The sequence below is a fragment of the Camponotus vicinus genome, unplaced genomic scaffold (assembly GCF_025532165.1).
Source record: "Camponotus vicinus isolate PSW18456_S1 unplaced genomic scaffold, iyCamVici1.0 SCAF_4, whole genome shotgun sequence".
Lineage (NCBI taxonomy): Eukaryota > Metazoa > Arthropoda > Insecta > Hymenoptera > Formicidae > Camponotus > Camponotus vicinus.
The window spans coordinates 1181440-1202935 of NW_028141976.1; the positions used below are offsets into that span (position 1 = coordinate 1181440).

A 21496-nucleotide genomic window follows, 5' to 3' on the forward strand; every position below is an offset into this window, starting at 1 on the left:
CGTTCAATATTACATGAGGCATACGCCACTGTATCTTGAGTAATTCAATCTCTGCCTCCGACGATGGGTGTCCGAATAGACAATTATTATCGTTGCGCGAACGTATCAAAATCAATTCGTGACGAGCGTTAATCACAACGCGTTTATAATCTTCACAAAATCCTAGCAGAATGTTGAGCGGTACGCAATAGTTGAAATAATTTTTGTCACCATTGTACGTCAAATCCCACGCAGCGTTCTTCAAGTTTATACTTTTCTGGTGCGTTAGAGAGACATAATTTTTGAGCGTCGAAGTTATTCCAACATTTCTGTTGCGATCAATCTCTACTCCGTCGAGTTCGTATCGAAGCTCATCAAACATGAATGCGACGCAATTGTTTCCCAATACAACCTTCATTTCGTCATTCGCTTTACGCACATTAAACCTTCCCTCGATGTAAAGAAAGCTTTCACACGGTAACGTGTACAAATCCTGATGTTGTATAGGTATTCGTATCTCGTCGCTGTATCCAAGCGTCGTATTGGCGTACGGATTGTATGTATGAGTCTCAATCTTGACGATGCGATCGTCAAAGACTGGTTCACCTCCGATATTCAAAATATCAATCATTCTTTTCGTACGATGAATCCCAATGATTTTAAAAATTCACGATTCAACGTGCTCAGCTTCTTCTTAATGGCTATCTTATTATTGTCACCCGATACCGCAATAGTATTGTCCCTCGTAAAAGTATTGTCTCTCACGTGCTCCGTTTCGTTCAGCACGAGCATACTATGTTTGTCGCCGCCGTATATGCAATCTTACGGTAATTTCCTCTCCTCGAAAATCGAGCAATCGACCTCTTTGATCCACAATACGTATCGTTAAATCCGTAATGCTCCGTACGATGATCGGCAGGTAAATGATCTGTGCCGGCGTTTCCGATATCTTATATCCTGGTGGTACGCTCGGTGAAAATTCATGTATTGTGTGTACGCGCATGCCATTGCTGTACGCACCAGTAGTCATGTTACATTCTATACGAATAATATTTACGTTTATAATATTAACTGGTTCGTCTGATTCGTACCACTCGCGAGGTTGCAATATACGATTCGATGAGAATCCAAGCAAGGATCCTACATTGTTGGGTTTGGTAAAGTTTATTCTGTAGGCACATTTGATTTCGCTCTTTAGCGTGCTATGATTGGCGCGGAGCGCTATTGGATATTCCTCATCATAATCGTTTTCAACATCTCTGGAAAGGTGTTCATCTTGCAAAATTGCACGTTTGAGATAGTCATTTATAGCGTGCAATTCGTACGATCCTTCGGGAATCGTAATTTCCTTGTCGTCGTTGCCAAAGTAAAATTTATTATTCGAAAAATTTACGTTTGGAATCGTATGATAAGTTTCAAAATCCGTTAATCCAAGCTCGTAATCGGCATCAGTCAAATCTATAGCGGGAAAATAGCTTACAGCGAGAACGCTGCTTCTGCCAGTCAACGTAAGTGTCAGTGACATGTCGAACGAATACTGAGTCGTGACGATGGATTGTCAGGCTTTAAATTGATCGTCGACTGTTTGAAGAAATTTTAAACACAACTGTCCACAGATGCTCTGATTGTAACTTTGATAAGATGCATAATTGTATTCAATTTTCACTCGTCCGAAATATCGCACAAGTTCCTTGAGTGGTCGAAGGTTTCCAAAACTGTCGAAATATACGACACGATCTCCCCTCTTTGCGTACGCTACCCAATGAGTACCGGGACCATCAACGTCATCCAAATTGACGATACCGCTCTCGTTTCGTCGTACACCGCTTATTGGTAAATTATTGCGCATGAAAACACCTCTAAAGAACGGTATGTGCATACGTTTCGCCAATTGTTCCAATTGCACGTTAGTTGTCGCACCAGTAGGCATTTTTAATGTTTTTTCGACGTTTTTTTTTTTCTTAGACTTTGTTGAGAATCCCTGTCCACGCTTGTACGGAGCGAGATAAAGTCCGCGACCTTCCATAGCGCGATTGTGACGCTGCAACTCTTCCAGCTGACGTTGCGCCGCCTTGCTATCGTTTACCGCCTTTGCGATTCCCGCCGCACCGCCGGCCAAAGAACCGACAACTCCCAACAACGGTAAAAGTGATAAAATACCACCGCGTTTCGCTACTGGAAGTATTCGTTTTTTCCTCCTCTTTGTCGTCGATGGCTTTTTCATCCCCATGCCGAGTTTTGTCTTTGCCTTCATTGCCGCCCAAACAGTCGTAGCGGCTGCTCTTTCGCCAAGAGTCGAATCCCTCGCGGTAATGCGTTCTCGCGCTCTTGCAGCTAGTATGCGATCCGCGACGTGTCGTTGACCGAGGTCGTTGCTTCGCGAGTAAGCAATGTCGTGCTCGCGACAAGCGGTGTCCAATGGATTGATGCCTCGATCGCCTCTAGCCAATCGTTTCTCTAATCGAGTTCCCGGGCCGCAAAACTGATAACCGGGAATATGTAATTCAATGGGAAGAGCGTTTATCGCACGATTTAAGAGACCGCTACCTCTTACGATTCTCGCTGACATTCGTAGCAATTTTTTATTAACGGTGGTGGACCGTCGATGTGTGTTCGCATCCACGGCTGATTGTAATGTCGCATGCACGAACGATATTGTCGAACCTCCGAATCAGCCTTTATATATTCTGGAAGCTTGTCCCACAATCGTTCCACGTAATCACCAAAATTTTGTAGTAAAACAATCTTTGGGATATACTGCAGTTGTTCGGCGGTAAGCCGGAAAATGTCTCTTTCATCCGACAGAAGGAGAAACATTTTGATACTGAACGGTTTCGAGTTGAGACACCTCTATAAATAGGTCTCCCCCCTCGTGATCATTCGCAAAATTGATTCGAAAGAGAAAACATGCGGTTCGTGCGACAAGCGCGGATAATCAAAGTATCAAATTTCAACGATAGACTAATATCGGAGAAAAAAGTACGCAAGCATGGAAACATGCTACCGACTACTATACGCGGTATCGTTTGCGGCCCTTCAAACTGCGGTAAGACAAACGTGTTGATTAGTTTGATAGAAAGTCCGTACGGTGTACGTTTCGAGAACGCGTACGTATACTCGAAATCGCTTCAACAACCGAAATATAGATACTTGGAAAATTTATTAGCACCTATAGACGAAATTGGCTATTTCACATTCTCTAATAACAGCGATGTCATTCCACCGAGCGAGGCGCTTCCGAATTCCATCTTTATCTTTGATGACGTGGCATGTGACAAGCAAGATACGATAAGAGAATACTTTGCAATGGGTCGACACTCGAGCGTCGACTGTTTCTATCTTTGTCAAACGTATGCCAAGATACCTAAGCATCTTATACGCGACAATGCGAATCTTTTGATTTTATTTAAACAAGACGGCACAAACTTGAAACATGTATACAACGATCATGTAAATACCGACATGTCTTACGACGATTTCCACACATTGTGTCAGAAATGTTGGCAACGCAAATATGGCTTCGTAGTCATTGATAAAGACAGCACGTTGATCAATGGACGATATAGAAGAGGATTTAATGATTTCGCGATACCGTAAAGCGATCAGTCGTCATCGACACATTGATCAAGCATCATGAACGACAATCGTGAAAAGATTGCGATAGAGATTGCAAAAATGAGCGAATCAATTCGCAAAAAATATCGCGCTTTGAAAACTGGTAAAATGGAGGAAGACGTTGCATTGGAAAGACAATTTAAGCCAATTACCGAACCTTTAAAACAGCTTATCGAAAATACTGCGGAATCTGATGCGCCGAAAATTGAACCATTGAGTTTAACGTTTGGAGAGAAGCACGAGGAAAAAATAAAAGAGTCGAAGCAAGGAATAAAGCGAGCACGGATAAATATGCCGATAAACGATTCGCCGATATATTCGACACCGAATCGATCGAAACGAAGGAAACAATTTTCTAATATGGCTACTGTTTCTACTCCGATAAAAGTACAACCGCGTCAAACAATACCATCCCCGTCCGTCGAAGAAATTTATGAGACCACGCCCGATTCGTTTGTAACATCGGTCCGACATGAATTAGAAACGTCCGAAGGTCAGAAAACGTTCCGAGATCATTTTGGTCCATTAGCGCAAAAATATATAGGAGCTATCATGAGTGTTGATAAAAATAAGAGTATGGATTACGTCTACGGTGTTAAATTTACCAGCGAAGGAATGATGCTCGGTGATAAACGTTTCGATGTGGACATGGAAGATAATATAATTATCGATGGAATAAAATATACGGGATCCGAAGGTATCTACGATTTGATTTTTAGAAAATTTCCCAATCATAAAAAATACACTCAAGACGATTTGTATAAATATCAAAGTATATTAAAAGCAACAAATGCGCATAAACGTGACAACAAAGTTAATAATCCTATTAAAAGTAACAAAGGATACAAGTACAAATATATAATTGCACCATTATTCCCCGATAGAAAGGTGGGAAGAGGTATAGACGCGCCGCACACCATGACGCTAAGCGACAACATGATCGATTACGTGCATTGGAACGATCCCAACGAATTGGTAGATCGTTTGCGATTGCTGGACGCCTCGCGTCGAGCCGGCAACAATGCTCACGACAATGAAATCTTGTCAATTATCGAAGAACTTCGCGAGGCTGGCATTATTATAAATTAAACTATGCGTCAACGATACATGTCATTCCGTCAAAGTTCTCGGTACCGAAATGTCGATTAATAAATTTGGATTATCGCTCGGAACGTCGAATAATTTGTACTATCAATGGAATGGATTATTGAGAAATTACGTTCGCGATAACGCTCTCTGCCAGACTACTACCGGCTTTGACGCAAGGTCGCGCAAGATTCAACGTGTAGCGCAACCGGAAACTGATACTGACGCTGTCAACAAACGATATGTGGATAAACTTTTGAGAGATCGACAGGGAGAAATTGAGCAAAAAATTATCACGCTTGAAACACACGTGCAGGCGCTACGAATAATGATGGGCGAGATAAAGAATGTGCTGAGATATGCAACATCTGACTCGACACAGTAAACGAGACATACTAATATCGCAATATTAATTATGCCTCGATCAAACGTGCGAAAGAAGATAAACACCTCCGAAAAGCGACAACTTGTCGAGGAACTACATGCTCCGGCGAGAAGAAATTTTCCACGAAGACGCGTCATTGTACGCGGATACGACGATCTGTGGCAGGCGGACGTGGTCGACATGCGTTCGTATTCTCGACTCAACAAGGGTCATAAATACATACTCACAGTTATCGATGTGTTGAGCAAGTATGCGTGGGCCGTACCGCTCAAGAGCAAGAGCGGAAACGAAATGTCCGAAACGATCGCAAAGATTATTGGAGACGATAAAAGGTGTCCGAAAAATTTTCAAACCGACAGAGGAAAAGAATTTTACAACGCGAGTGTGCAGAAACTCATGAAGAAACACAACATTAATCATTACTCGACGTATTCCATTATGAAAGCCTCGGTCGTGGAACGATTCAACCGTACTTTGAAAAACAATATGTGGAAAATGTTTACGCTCAACGGAAATTACAAATGGATCGACGAGTTATCTCGACTCGTTGCAGAGTACAATACGCGAAAACATCGCACCATCGGTATGAGACCTGCCGACGTCACTCCAGCGATCGCCGAAAAACTTTTAAATACGGTGTATAGCAACGTAAAAATTGCGGCTCTGACAAAATTTAAAGTAGGCGATTCGGTACGCGTAAGCAAATACAAGACCATCTTTGAAAAAGGTTTCACACCTAATTGGACGACCGAAGTTTTTAAGATTGTCGAGGTGCAGAAAACTAATCCCGCGACATTCATACTCCAAGATTCGCGTGGAGATCCCGTCGCTGGAGGATTCTACGAATACGAATTACAACGCGTCGCTAATCCCGACGTATATCTCGTGGAAAAAATTTTGCGGGAAAAGGGTGATGACGTATACGTGAAATGGTTGGGAATGGATAAATCATACAACTCTTGGATACATAAAAATAGTGTATTATAAATATTTATTAAAATAATATACATATAAACTATATAAATAATTTAATATATAAATATTTAATAATATAAAAATATATAAAGTGTATTAAATATAAAAATATATACATGGTTATGTACAAAATATACAATTAATAATAAATAAAATATACATTTATTTACAATGGTATTCTATAATGTCCCCACGGTAACGTATCGGTGGTTTCGGGTACGATATACCGCTTATCGTCGTACGGACTCAGAGCAATTTTCGTCTCGCAGATCGTGTATACTTGGTGCAGTTTAGATCGTATACACGACTGCTGACGCGTCATTTCAATTTCTTCTTTCAAACACCGCATGTAGTCGTCAAACGTTATCGTTCTCGCGACAACGTTACTCTTGACACCTTTAACTTTCTTCGTGTCCTTTTTTCCATTCACTCGTAACGCGTACATCTTTGCTCTGAGCCCGACGAATTCGGTCATTATGGTACCGTTGTTTTCGTCCTTCATCAGGCCCGGTACCTTTTTATTTACAAGCGGTATACCGTACACGTTATCCACTGCATAATCGCTCGTGTCGAATCTGATGATATCGCGCTTCATATTCTCATACACATCCGCGCACTCAATGTGATATATGAGACTATCCGTATCGGTGTACATTACCTGGCATTTGTCGCGATACATTGGCGTCATATACTCGTGATGAAACTCGTACAAACATGTCTTGGATATGTCGAGTATGCACATACCCACGTAAATCGGTTTGTAGAATTTCACCTCGAGTTTGCGCAATTCCACAGCGATTAAGTTTTCTGAAAAAACGCTTCTGCTGTGGAAATTTGGTTTCGCGATCATTGCCTCTGCGCCATACCGACCATCCCACTTTGTTAACAATTTAACATCGACACGATTGCGCACATTTTCCATCGTTTTACCAAACACTGCATTGTTCATTAATTTATATAAATTTTTTTCGAAATCATTTTTAGCCAATGTTCTAAAATGTGTATTTAATTCTATATAATTTCGAAGCCACGGAGATTGTGAAAACTGTAAAATTCGATGTATTTTTGTTACGCGAAGACCGTGACGCGTACACTGCTGCAGGTTGCGATAGTGTATCACGTAACGCTTCTTATCGTATAGCGTTGCAAGCAGTTAAATTCCCGCTTGCCAGGTGGTTTGTCGCGTGTCGGGCAAAACGGCAGGTCAGTGTGCGCATCGTGAAGATGTTGCGGGTACTCGAGGTCCACTTCGAGGACATAGCCTGTAGGCGAATCTAGCGTGATGGATGATACATCAAAATTGGTCACATCGTCGACCCATTGAAAATTGGCGTAAGGCAACGGTTGACACATTGCCCATCCGTACAAATTATTTATATCAAAGTACATCAAGTACGATGATGGTTTCGATGGATCGTACGACTCCATGTACTTGTTATTAGCGCGAGCGTATCTACCCGAACATTGACTCAGACCGCCGCGTATACCACGTTCGATGAACATAAGCATGTCGATGTCAGTAAGCAGCTCGAACGTGATCTTGGTATGTTTCAACATGGCGTCCCACGTGTATCCGGGGAGAGTATAGTAATACGCGGGGTCGAGTCCGTAACTTTCGATACATTTATCTCGAAAGTTTTCGAAAATGTCGGCTAATAACAAGACATCAATTTTAAGATATAAATCGCTATATTCGCCTAGCGTTCGAATGGAGAATCGCATCCAGATGTTCTCGGCGTGCGCGTAATCGCTCTCGGATACAGTATCACCGGTCAAGGAACTGTAAAACGATTCGCGCGGTGGTAAACACGTATCTTGCAACCTCTCTACAGAGTCGATGTATTCGTACGGAAATACACCTTTTCGCGTTAACAAATTGAAATTTTCTGTTGATAAATTTTGAAATTCTGATTTTAAAATTTTGAGTTTATCTTTGTCCAAAAACGATGCCAATTTGTCGAGACTCGATGCGAGAAATTTGAATGAATCGATGAAACGTAATTTTACATGATTTTTTGATTCTTCATCCATACAAACATCTTTTGTAAACGAAATATATTTCTCTTTTGTTATCGGAAGTAACTCGATTTTCCCTTCGAACGATGTGGCTATTTCCTCGATAATGAAATGTGAATCATAACCGGATAAATTGTGAAAAACTATGGGAATACAAAAAGATTCTTTATAATTTAAATTGCAATTTGAGTGTGCTGGACCTCTGTACCGCCCGGTCAGATGGCAATGATCGCGAACGCGTGTATCGTCTTGCACGAACGGTTTTTCGCATATATGACATTGAGTGGCGCTATGGAATTTCTCCCACTCTTCGGACGTCAAATTTACCATGGGGACATTTGTTTTTAAAATATTTTTTACACGTAACGCTAAATTTTTGAGGTCTGCGGCGAACCATGCTATACAATCGGCGCTACGACGCGAATGATATGCCGATAAAGATTCGTCGTATGAACAATGTACATAATAAGCTAAACTAAATACTTGGTGATGTTGATATGCGTTTTTCTCTTCTTCCGTCTTGGCCAGAACGCATTCCAGGTCGGCGTAGACCACAAATGGAAGCCGCTCCTTCCGATTAAAGTTGTTGAACGATAACCACTTGTCCTTATCGCTCGGCAATCGGACAGCACAATCATTCATCTTTCCACAGTCGACCGTATGCGACTGCAACTTGGTGTCCGAATTAAAATAATGCAGGCATCTGTAAAAGAAAATTTTTTTAGATTTATATACAATTTGCTACATAACTTATAATTATTCAAATTAAACTTACCGATCGCAGATATATTTTGGATTCTTGTGTTTGCTCAATTGTGAGCTCACGAGCCGGGATAAATTCTTAATCCATGCAAAATGTCCGACGCTGTTGTCGTCTTCAATGTAAAGCAAGTTGATATGCTTGTCCTGCTTCTGCTGCGAAAGACGCATCGGGACAATGCTGTTCTTGTCTTCGATGTTGTACACATTTATAGAAATGTTATTGGCAAGTTCAAAATTTTTTATTTGGTTCACAGTCACTGGAAACTCAATGTTCTGGAGATTCAGCACTGTCGTGTAATGCGGGTACGATGATTCCCGATTCGTGTCTCTTTCGGCGGGGTATAGGGCGGCGACCACTGCCCACGCGAAACACGCATTGTCTTTAGATTGTACATTAATCACCGCTCTTTTCAACATAATCTCCCGCGGTAATTTGATGTGACACCCCGCACGCATAGGATTATACTTATTTATATTTACAGTTAAATTTAGTATTCGCGACAAAGCCCACCCGCTGTCGCGTTCCTGAAACTCTTCCAGAGACGCTAGGGTGGGTTCGATAACACGTCGTTCGTACCACTCGCGTAAATCGGATGTGCGAAAGAGTTCATAGTTTCGCGTATTGATACTTTTGTTGGCGTGTTTATCCCCAGCCACGAATTCACCGTTAAATATAATGTTCACTTTCACATTACAGTGTTTTTTCATAACGTCCTGCACATGTTCTATCACTATGTCTTTGGCGTCATCGAGAAATTGACGAGGTTCAATGTGATTATAGTTTATCACCGCACCAGTCGATACGCGACTCTCGAACGCCGTATCAAGTCTATTTTGACGCGCGCTACATCCGGCACCCGCGTGTACGAAACGTCCACGTACCGAATTTTTCAACCCTTCGAGGCGCGCGATCCGAGCAATCAGCGATTGTCGATTTCCGATCGATAATCGCGGTCGCTTGATGCGACTTTGCTCTTCCAACGACTCGATGTATTGGTCGCATCGTTGTTCCCACACAATGTAATCTTCCAGCGAATCAATCAATGTGGATTGCTCTCGCAAATTTTGTTCCTCCATATTGTAACACACTTGCGAAATGCGCTTCCCAATGATAGTTCCGGATGTACTTTAGCAAAATTACTGGCGGGGTGTGCCTCTTGATCATGATTTATATACTGTCTCGTGCATATCATCGAACATTCTAGAATGATTTCATCTTAAAAAATTCCCCGGAGTAGCGTCTGCAATTTAACCTTGATAATTTCGCGTTTTGTCACGTACATTTGAAAAATCTGATGTGGTTGCATCGGGAGCAGCCGTAAAACGGCGCTTGATTTTAACACATTTAGCTAAATCTTTGTCTAGGGGTGATGTGCGTTTTAACCTTGGCGGTTAATCCTTGTTCCGATGCACATCTTAACCTTGAAAATTTCGCGTTTTGTCACGTACATTTGAAAAATCTGACGTGATTGCATCAGGAGCAGCCGTACATCGACGCTCGATTTTAGCGCATTCAGCTAAATCTTTGTTCTGATGCGCAATTTAACCTTGAAAATTTTACGTTTTGTCACGTACATTTGAAAAAATCTGACGTGGTTGCGTCGGGAGCAGCCGTACATCGGCGCATGATTTTAGCACATTCAGCTAAATCTTTGTCTAGGGGTGATGTGTGTTTTAACCTTAACGGCATGATTTATATACTGTCTCATGCATATCATCGAACATTCTAGAATGATTTCATCTTAAAAAAATTCCCGGAGTAACGTTTGCAATTTAACCTTGATAATTTCGCGTTTTGTCACATACATTTGAAAAATCTAACGTGGTTGCGTCGGGAGCAGCCGTACACCGGCGCTCGATTTTAGCGAATTCAGCTAAATCTTTGTTCTAGGGATGATGATGTCATCGCCGCCGTATATCGGCGCGACAAAATTTTAGAGGAAATTAAAATGTCGTGTCAGCAATAATCCCCTCTACATCGCAATTTGCGATACTATTTGAATTGATATTAATTCTAATACGATCAGTATTGCATCAATCGCGCGTGTGAAAGGTTCACTGAAGAAATCAACATGAATTTTTACGTTCCGATTCGAAACGGTGAAACTCCACCGTGTAAGAAGCAAAAATGTGACACGTAAGTTTCGATCTTTAAATATTTAATTATTTAATTTTTTTTTTTAAATATTGATCTAATTTATATATTTTTATAGCATTCAGCCTCGTCGTGCGACTCGCATACTTGGAAGAAGATACGCTCTAACCCCAACGTCGTACAAGTATTTGGACATTGGAATAAGCGTTGGAGCTGTGTCGTACGTGGAACTGATTCTCGGTGATAATCGAGGCAATCAAATAGTGTTACCTTTTTCAACGTGGAATTTGTTGTTGCAGAAGCAAGCAGACATTGAACAATTTCTACAATCGACTGCTCTCGCATTAAGGATTGGAGATTTATCGATCGAAATGTATCAATCGAAAATTGTAAAACTCACATTATGTGACAATTCTTTGTACATGAAACCACCGACATTATTAAATTTATTTAATTTTGAAAATTGTATCGATCATATGCATAATTGGTTATGCGAGAATACGTATCTCGTAAATGAAAAATTTAAACAATTTGAAACTGTTTTACGACGTAACAATATTACTACTGTATGCGATGCTGTAAAAACGATACGTAATAGTGACGTCTTTAACAGCGAATCATTAATCGATTGCGAATTATTAACATGTGCTGTAAATGATATTCTTTACGATGCGTGCAATAAATAATTATTTTTATTCCATCTATGATTTTAATTCTTTCCTTCCATACGAATAAGAATAGTTATACTTTTCTCAACACGCTCCGCTAAAGATGTAGAGAAATGCTGAGGTAGATGAGACGTGATGCTCTAGTTGGAATGAGACAAAAGATATTAAAAGATATATAATGAAGAGGAGCCTGCGACATTAGAATATTATTTCTTTCGTTGTTCTTTGCGTTTCGTTAGTCTTGTGTTACGTTAGTGCAATGGCTGAAGAAGAGATTATTATCATCGATGACGAAGATGTTATTATCATCGACGAGGATATTGAAGAGGTTGTTATCGTTGAAGATGGCAACCAAATGGATGTTGATAATCTAGACGAATCAGACGAGGATGGCTCTGAGGAAGAATCCGAGGAAGAAATACCACCTTTAGTGGATTCAGATTATGCCAGTGATAATGATGAAGAATTAAGACTGAAAAAGTATAAACATTTAAACGCGATGGAAATAAATAATTTGGATATTACCATAAAAATGTGTCGCATCAAATATTATTATTATGATGTGGAAGAAGGAACTAAGTATTGTTCAGACTGTTTTCTGAGATTGGCATCATCGTTTCGAAACGTATACTCCGTCAGGAAACACAAAACGGATTATTGTGCTCTATTATTAGGCAGTTATTGCAAAGAGTGCAGGAAAAATTTGCATCAAATAATATCATGCAATATGTGTCCCATTTGCACAAATTAAAATAAATGGATAATATTGTAAGTAACTTTCAATTTATATTACATCAAAAGTTCTAAAATAAATTATTAAAAACTATTCAAATGTCTTTTTCTGTTCCAGGAGCGGCTCCACTCAGCCCGGCACATCGACCCCTTAGCATTCTAGGAGCGGCCTCCTCCTTAGCCCGGCACACTCCCCCCAAATATATTATTCTTATTATTTTATTATTATATTATTATTATTTTTTTTTTTAAATTTTTAAATTTTATATTATTATTATTTTATTAGACACACACACACACACACACACACACACAAATTGTATAATACACGCACACATTTTAAAATAAATGTTATATTTAGTATTGAAAAGAAATGTATTTATTTACGCGCCTCTCCTTGCGTTCCCATCCTTTGCGTCTCTCTTGCGCTAGTTGTAAGTATAGCGATATCGTTCTCTCTCTCTCTTTCCTACGCGCTATCGTTCTAACAATAAGTCTCGCGTTAGTTGTAAGTCTCGCGATATCTTCGTTCTCGCTCGCACGCGTTATCTTAGCTATTATCGTTCTCTCTCGCACACGTTGTTCTCGCGATATTATAGTTCTCTTTCGTATGCGTTCTCTTCGCGCTATTATCGTTCTCTCTCATTCGCAAGCTCGTCGCTATCACTCACTTACCTTTGCGTCGTCCTGCTCCCACCTATGTGGCATCTTATAATGCATCATCCTTGTCCCACGTTGACGCCATCCTTGTCACACGTTGATGATGTCACGTGTCATCCTTGTCGCACTGTCCTCTTCACACGCTTTACGCTATCCTTTTCCCACACGTAGCGCTATTCTTCTCACACCACCGTCTTCTTTCCGCGGATCCCCCCTACCCGCGCGGACCCCCTCGTCCATCGCTCGCGCCGCGGATCCCCCCTATCCGCGTGGACCCCCTCGTCCATCGCTCGCGCCGCGGATCCCCCCTACCCGCGCGGACCCCCTCATCCATCGCGTGACGTCATCATCCCCGCGTGACGTCATCATCTCCGCGTGACGTCATCATCCCCCGCGTGACGTCATCATCTCCGCGTGACGTCATCATCCCCCGCACGTGACGTCATCATCCCCGCGTGACGTCATCATCCCCCGCACGTGACGTCACACCCCCCGTGACGTCATCACCCCCCGTGACGCCCCCCCCGCGTGACGTCATCACCCCCCCCGTGACGCCCCCCCCCGCAGTTCCCCCTCGCCCCTCACCCCCCCTCGGAGCCCCTGCGTTAGAAACCTCATAGTCTTACTACTACGATTTAAAGATTCCTAAAGTCGCATATATAAAATGTAAAAAATCATATATTCCATAAATATCTGTAAAATTAATATTCTTTCCGATTTTACAACACACAATATTTTGCAAGCAATAACATTTAACTTTCCCAGTCAGCAAAGTCTGTTCAAACAGATTTTGTCAATTTCTGCTACAAATTTTTATCGACAGTAAGATTGCAGATTGTATAAAAAATTTGTTATATCAAATAATGATAACAGAATGTCAGCAGAAATGTTACAAAACCTGCTGACATAATTTGATAGCAGAAACTGAACAGGATTTGTTTAAAATTATCATAGCAGATTGGTGGCAGAAATTGAGCAAGATCTGCGCAACACAGTTTGATATCAGATTGGTTGCAGAAACCGAGCAGGATTTGCGCAATGAAATTTGATATCAAATTCTCGGCAGATATCGAGTAGAGCCTGCTGATATAACTGACGGCAGATTGATGGCAGAAATTGAACAGGATCTGTGCGACGCAATTTGACAACAGATTGTCGGCAGAAACCGAGCAGGATCTGCGCAATGAAATTTGATGTCAAATTATCGGCAAAAATCGAGTAAAGCCTGCAGATATAACTGACGGCAAATTGATAGCAGAAATTTAACAGGATCTGTGAGGCGCAATTTGATAGCAAATTGATAACAAAAATCGAGCAGGATCTGCGCACACAATCTCTGATAGCAGATTGACGGCAGAAACGGAACAGAGTTTGCATGATTCGATAGTTCCTTCACTTACCGTTACGTGAGCTGTACTTTCTCGTAATCTAATTTCTGTCAGAAATATATATAAAGTCACGAATATGAATAAAAGACTAAAAATATAGTAATTACCATTTTAATTTCTATCACTTTAATTTCTGATATCTGATACAAGCAGATGAGATTCAGAATATTAAACTGATTGGAATCAATATGATAAATGGTAAATTATTCATGTACTGCCTATTTGAGGCATAAAGCAAGAATTTAATTCTAAATAAATTACATCTCCAGTTTTACAAGTTACATTTACTTTTATCATTTACTTTATTATTAATTTAATTTAATTTAATTAGTCCTTCGCTATATATGAGATATAACTACGATATAACATATATTACATTAACATATATTACGATATAACATATGACATATATGTCATTTTAGAAGAAAATTGTAATTAACTTGCCGATAATATTCTTATTTAGCACTTGTAATAATCAATTTTGTTGCATTTATATAATATTAATAAAAGTAAGCGCAAATCTTGTGCAGTTTCTGCTGTCAATTTGCCATCAGGTTGCATGCGCAGATTCTGCTCGATTTCTGCTGGCAATCTAACATCAAATTGCATCGCGCAGATCCTGCTCGGTTTCTGCCGACAGTTTGTTGACAGGTTATGTTTTACAGACTCTGTCACCAAAACAAAAGCTTAATGCGGACACAGATGGCTATGGTTCTGGTGTGGGATTTTGATCGAATTTGCTGCCAATCTGCTGCCAACCTGCTAACATTTTGCTTACTGGGTTTGTTCTTACCTATCAAAAATCTGCTCTTGCTCGGCATCCATATCGGCATCATAATTCGTCATATCGTCTATCTTTTATCTCTTGTGAACGGTTGCAAAATCGTTCCGCCTTAAAAAAATCGAAATCGCGTCGAAGAGATTAACTTTCTTTGTTCGCTCACGTTACTGAGAACGTTACTGAACGATACCGGCGACCTGTGTGAAGTTAGCCCCGCACTTTTTGAATAAAAGTTAGTTAATTTTAAAAAATCGATATTTCGGAAACTATAATAGTTAGAGGCATGCGGTTTGCGCGAGAATACTTGTCTTATCGAATGCAACTCAGAACTCTAGCATTTACGGCCAGAACTCGTGATTTTCCAAAATTTTCATAAAAGTTGGTTAATTTTAAAAAATCGATATTTCGGAAACTATAAGAGATAGGAACATGCGGTTTGCGCGAGAATACTTGTCTTATCGAATGCAACTCAGAACTCTAGCATTTACGGCCAGAACTCGTGATTTTCCAAAATTTTCATAAAAGTTGGTTAATTTTAAAAAATCGATATTTCGGAAACTATAAGAGATAGGAACATGCGGTTTGCGCGAGAATACTTGTCTTATCGAATGCAACTCAGAACTCTAGCATTTACGGCCAGAACTCGTGATTTTCCAAAATTTTCATAAAAGTTGGTTAATTTTAAAAAATCAATATTTCGGAAACTATAATAGTTAGAGGCATGCGGTTTGCGCGAGAATACTTGGCTTATCGAATGCAACTCAGAACTCTAACATTTACGGCCAGAACTCGTGAGTTGTTTTTTCAACTAAAGTATGTTTTTTCAACTAAAAACGGCAGAACTCTTTCAAAAAAGTATCAGGAACTCCGTAACTATTCAAAAGAGTATCAGAACTGTGCTCAGAACTATTTGATCTCGATGTGTCGAAATTCGTGAAGTTGGCACCCCCATTTTTCAAAATCGAATTTCATTATCATAACGGGCAGAACTATTTTTAAAAGTGATCAAGAACTTTTTCTTTTGTTCTAAATAACTCAGAACTCTTAACAGAACTATTGTATCGTGACATAGGGGTGCCAACTTTTGCAAACACAGTATAAATAAATTTTTAGATGGAAAGAAATGTTTAAAACCAGTTGCGAGAACTATGATAAAACTTCAGTTACATTGTGACCGGACCGAGTATGTAAACGCCTGTAAAGGGTGTCACACTCACCAGAACGCAGGTTGCGACGAGTTCTGCGACGGTCGCCAGTTGCTTTGACCTCAATAAGCAACAAGGTCCAGGATCGCAATCCTCCGGGGGCAGTCGTCCTTCCAGCAGGAGGTACTTTCCGCTCGCGCCGGTCCACGCAGAAGTCCCTTGGGAGTCTCCTCGTCCTCTGGCAGTTCCTGGTCGACGCTCTGGGATCGCCAGGGTCAACTTTGATACGCCGGGAAAATTGTGGAGAGGAGAACAGGAATGTTCACGCACACACAATATGACACAGAATTAACTGTTATAAAGTCCTTTAATTTTATATGCGCGATACACAATGTCTTATGAGCTACCGTTAACCCATACTCAGCACTTTCTCGCACTCTGGTAGCCTTGGTCTCGACGCGTAATTTAATCTCGCGAACAGGTTATTTGACGACTATTCTTATTACCTTTACCGGTTGGAAATTCGTCGCGCACTCAGCTCTCAAGCCCTCGCGTCCTCGCCTTTTATCCTCTCGGTCTTCAGTAGGCGCCCCACCATCGGCCGTCCGGCCAATGTTTCGTCGTTGCTGCTTCGCGGCTTTATTTTATTTCTTCGTTTTTCGCGTTTTGTCGCGTCGAGTTGTACTTCTCGGTAATTTTCTTCGTATCCTGACGTTTCGTCTTCGGATTCTTCGCTCGTCTTACTGTCGTCATTGTCCGACGGCGGACGGCTTTCATCGGTTTCCGATCCTCTAACACTTTTATTCGCGTCGGTTTCGGTCTCGCTCTCGGTTGCCCGATCGTTCTCTTCGGCTTCGCTCGAGGAGTCTTTGTTATTCCGTATCGCGTTTAATTATTTACGCTTTCTTTGTCGGTGTTTCGCAGATCTCGATTTTTTATAAACGACGCTTGGCTTCGTATCGCTTTCGCTTGTCGACGCTGTGTCTTTGTCTCTGCGAGTTTTCGGCTTTGCTTTTTTCTCGATGCTGTCTTTCTTCTTGATGGCGTTTATCGCCTTTCCTCCTTTCTTGCCACGATCGTTCTTCTTTTTATTCCGGTCGATTTTTTCTTTAACGAATGTCAATCCCGTCTTTTTCGCGCTATACTTTTGTTCCTGCTCGCTTTCGCTAGTCGGAAATTCGACGATCGGTTCTTTCTGTTTATTCGTGTCGCGATTTTTGTCCGCGTTCCCGCGACCCGTCGTCGTTTGACCAGTTTTATTGCCGGATTTTCCGCCTCGCCATTTGTACGCGTTGTTCCGGTATCCCGAGCTTGTCGCCTTTTGCGCGTTTCCGAACGATTTCGTGTTTGATTTTTGATCCTCGCGACTTTTGACGCTTGTTTCTATTTCGTCTTGTACCTCCTCCAGGAGGCACGTTAAATCCGCGATTGTTTTTATTGGTTATTTTCATAGACCTTACAGATATGGACTGGCAATACGTATCAGACTGTGTCCGGAGGAGGTTAGAGAGAGAAACATCTTTTTGGTACTTCTCTTTCTACAAGTGTCCATGCATACTTCCGGACACTTGTAGAAAGAGAAGTACTAAAAAGTATGTTTCTCTCTCTAACCTCCTCCGGACACTGTGCTTCTCTACAGAAACTATAGGCAATTGCCAGTCCATACTTATAAGGTCTATGGTTATTTTAATTTCGCGCACAATTTCTTTGTCGAAATGTCGCTTGACGCATCGTATAATCTCCGCATCGCCCATGGGCGGATCGAGTCGTCGACTCGTCTTCGCCTTTTGTCCTCTCGGTTTTCAGTAGGCGCCCCACCATCGGCTGTCCGGCCAATCGTCGCGACACTCCCGCCGTGATGCTCTCGGCCATGGCGTCATTCTCTGGGCTAGCGTCCACGCGATCATGTCGCTCCTCGCATTTATTTCTAATATATCGTTATTCGCTCTTAAACATATCTCATGAAGATATTTCGCTCTTTTTACATGTAATTCAAGCATGCTCGTATTTGCCTCGACCCAACCTCGTGTTTCCGGCATAGGGTACGGATTTCGCGCTTTTGACAAGTCCATTGTTATGACAATAAGATTTCTACCGCTCATACGACCGTATCGTTCTATTGTATATCGCATCGGCTTAAATTCTAACGACGTCCTCTTTATAATATAAACTACAGGCATTACTAAATATAAAAATCCATGCATAAAATAAAACTCGTAATCTCATCATGATTTTATCTATCATACTATTTTTGCATTTTATGTTACGTGCGATATAAAATAAAGTAAATATCATCTACTCTTATAATGGTTAATAATTTTAACAAAAATTATATATAACTATAAAATCATATCGCCAGAAGAACTAAATGAATAATATGTTGTTTTATATAAAATATGCTATTCTAGGAATCTTCATAAATAATAATTATTTATATGCTGCTCGATTTATTAAAATAAACTGTTCTTTCACAATGACTATTATAATATAAAATAAAAGAAATATGAATAGCACGCTGGTACACGATGCCTGGTCGTCCCGCATCTACCTATCACACGCTTCGCATGAAATTCCGCCTTTAAGACTATTCCTTAATACTTTACTATACAAGTCCTTAACTATTGTCCGGTTAAACTTGTATCGCTCTAAGGTACGCATTCCAATAATAGAATCGCATGCAACGGTAATTTTGATCTTTTGTCTGAGAGAATCGCGGTGCCTTCGCCTGTAATGTCCGTCCGACGGCTGTTATCAATTGATATTAACTTCTCTACCTCTGACATTCGCAATTTAGTCGATCGCTGGTCGCTGGTAGAGTATCGTTGAGAAAGAACAGAACGTAATTGTTAACAACGAAGAGATGAAACAAAAGAATGACAATGTTTATCGTGTTAGCTAATTTTTATAAATTAGACTTTTAATAATTAATGATTATTTTATATATGTATCTGTGTGTAAAATAAACATCTGTTTTCTTTGATTCTCTAATTATTTCCCTTATTAAATAATAGTTAAAATAATATTTGAAAAAATATAGAAAATAGAATGTATAAATGTATAAATGTTTTTAAAAACTTAAATATTATTTCAATTAAGAGAATTTTTTAAAATTATTATTTTTCAATTAATAAATTCAACTATTTTGCATTTTAAATAAATGTTTCCTATGTATCTTTGTCTTTATTAAATCTCATTGAAAAATTTAAAAAAATGTTCGAACAATATTTTATTTAAAGAAAACAGTATATTTTACTATATTTTATTTGTGATATTTCTCAAGATTCTTTTTTTTCTAAAAACTAAAAATCTTAGCAATTTAAATTTTTATTCTGTCCTAAATCGACATCTATTTCGTCAAGAGATGACCAATTCGTTCTATTATCCAGAGATTGAATCTAAATTTTTAATTTTCGCCCATACACCTTTGCGAGACACAAAGGACTTGGGGACTCGGAAGAGCGGCACTTGCATACTAATTAAGCAACCGTGCATAACTCCACCATGGTCCATTATTTATCGCGTCGGTTGCGTATGACAGCCACATTATGTATTCCTCGACTTCGTCATCTCGAGCGGTTAGCAACCGAGACCGCCACGAAGATCTCGAAGCTCGGAGCTCGTTAATTAGGTGATCCGAAGAATGTTGCTTAGTTACATGCAACGTTCTCATAGCCGGCGCGCTCAAAATGGACATCTTGAAATACACCGCATGCGTTTGGTCTCTACGGATCGCAAACTTCCGACGAGCAATTTTTAATATCAAAAGCCTACATGTCTCTTATTAAAAGTTCGAGTACGATTTTTATTTACTAATCATAGGTGTAGAAATATTTACGCTTTTTGTTACGTGATCACTGTGTGAATAATTGCTACAATTTTCCCTGCAAATTATTACATTTTCAATGTTATTTAGATCGTTTTAGAGATATAAAGGCAAGATTTATATCTCGATAATTGCGTGTCGCGACAAATTCGCTTTGTCCAACGGTAGAACGATATTCATTCAAGTATTCAGATTTATGTGATAAGATATACAATCTTGCGGAATCTAACGAGCACGTTTTGCTTGACACACTCCGAAATACGATATAAAAATTTTGTTACTAAAGACCAAGACAAGATATAAATTTTCGAAAATTTTCAATACTAATATAATACTTTTATAAATATTACCTCAAGTCTTGTGAATCATAAACTACAAACACTACACATAATAAAAAATTATCATAGTTTGAGAAAAAAATAAAATGGGATACTGATACAAATCTTGTATACGCATCAGTTCACCTATTATACAATAGCATATGATTTAAACGTACGATGCTTACGAATAGGGGAAAAGCGGGTAGCCCCGGACACTTAAATAAAACGCATAAAATAATATATAATCAACAGATTTTAATTAAATTACTCTTTTGCAAAATAAACTTTGAACTTTTTTGATTTCTTATTAACAAAGAATAGAACATTTTTCTTAAACTATCTTAGAAAAAAAAATCAATAACTTATTACTGCTATTTTTGAGCAGTTAAAAAATGGCGGGTAGTCCCGGACATATATTTCAACAATTATCTATTCGTTCTTTGTTCTTACAAATGTCACAATAAAAATATACAGGGTGTCAGTGAAATTTTAGCCCATACGAAGTAAGGAGGTAGATTGGCTCAAATTAAGAAGGAAGGACTTGTACTGTTTTGTGATATTCGCAATAATTAACGAAAAATTAAATAAAGAATATCGGCCAATCTGCGTGAGTAGAAGCGCGCGGCGACGAGAGTCGTCCCACTGTAATCTTATACTAGGCGCGCGGCGAAGCGATGGGCGGATCGCTCTCCGAGACATGATGGTGGCGTGCGATATATCGCAATACCGCGCCGAAAAATGACCCGTCCTTTTAGTGGCGAGAAAATGATGCGCAATCATTTCCACACCACCTTGCGGTAGATGGCATGGTGCGCTTTTTTTATAGTGGTTTCCCCCATAGGCCTATTCCACTCTCAATTTAAATATTTGTGAAAATTGTTCAAAATGCCGTTACTGTACGCTGAATGTATCATAAATGTAAAAAATTGATGATGACAGTACCTTCACAAAAATTGATCCGTGGTTGAAAATCCCTCGATAAAATGTGTTACACACGTTGGTAATGATACGGACGTAATCCATTACACGTAAAGCGTGATGTACTGCGTATCGCGAAAAACCAAAT

General features: G+C 39.9%; 2 protein-coding genes across 4 annotated transcripts in view; both read right to left on the bottom strand.

Moving 5' to 3' along the window:
- The window catches only part of LOC145970119 (uncharacterized), a 28768-nt gene extending 11929 nt beyond the window's left edge, over positions 1-16839 (bottom strand). The window contains exons 1-2 of one of the 3 annotated variants that reach the window (XM_083096598.1): positions 16360-16832; positions 15155-15253 (exon numbers count right to left, since the gene is read on the bottom strand). In XM_083096598.1, the coding sequence (XP_082952724.1) occupies positions 15155-15207 (53 nt within the window). In that variant the 5' untranslated portion in view covers positions 15208-15253; positions 16360-16832. Of the gene's footprint in view, positions 1-15154; positions 15254-16359 lie in introns of all 3 variants that reach the window. The other 2 variants (XM_083096597.1, XM_083096599.1) reach the window with 2 other exon arrangements.
- Positions 7084-9667, bottom strand: LOC145969920 (uncharacterized). Its single transcript, XM_083096257.1, has 2 exons — positions 8832-9667; positions 7084-8759 (listed from the first exon to the last, which is right to left on the bottom strand). Exons 1-2 carry the CDS (start codon positions 9524-9526, stop codon positions 7157-7159), a joined length of 2298 nt encoding a protein of 765 aa, XP_082952383.1. The 5' UTR covers positions 9527-9667; the 3' UTR covers positions 7084-7156.
- Positions 16840-21496: the final 4657 nt, after the last annotated feature.

Bases quoted from the DNA above. Each gene is read 5' to 3' on its own strand.
- LOC145969920 (XM_083096257.1), bottom strand. From the start codon at position 9,526: ATGAAAAAACACTGTAATGTGAAAGTGAACATTATATTTAACGGTGAA. The intron at 8,760-8,831 runs GTAAGTTTAATT...TTTCTTTTACAG, and splicing joins CCAAAATATATCTGCGATCG to ATGCCTGCATTATTTTAATT.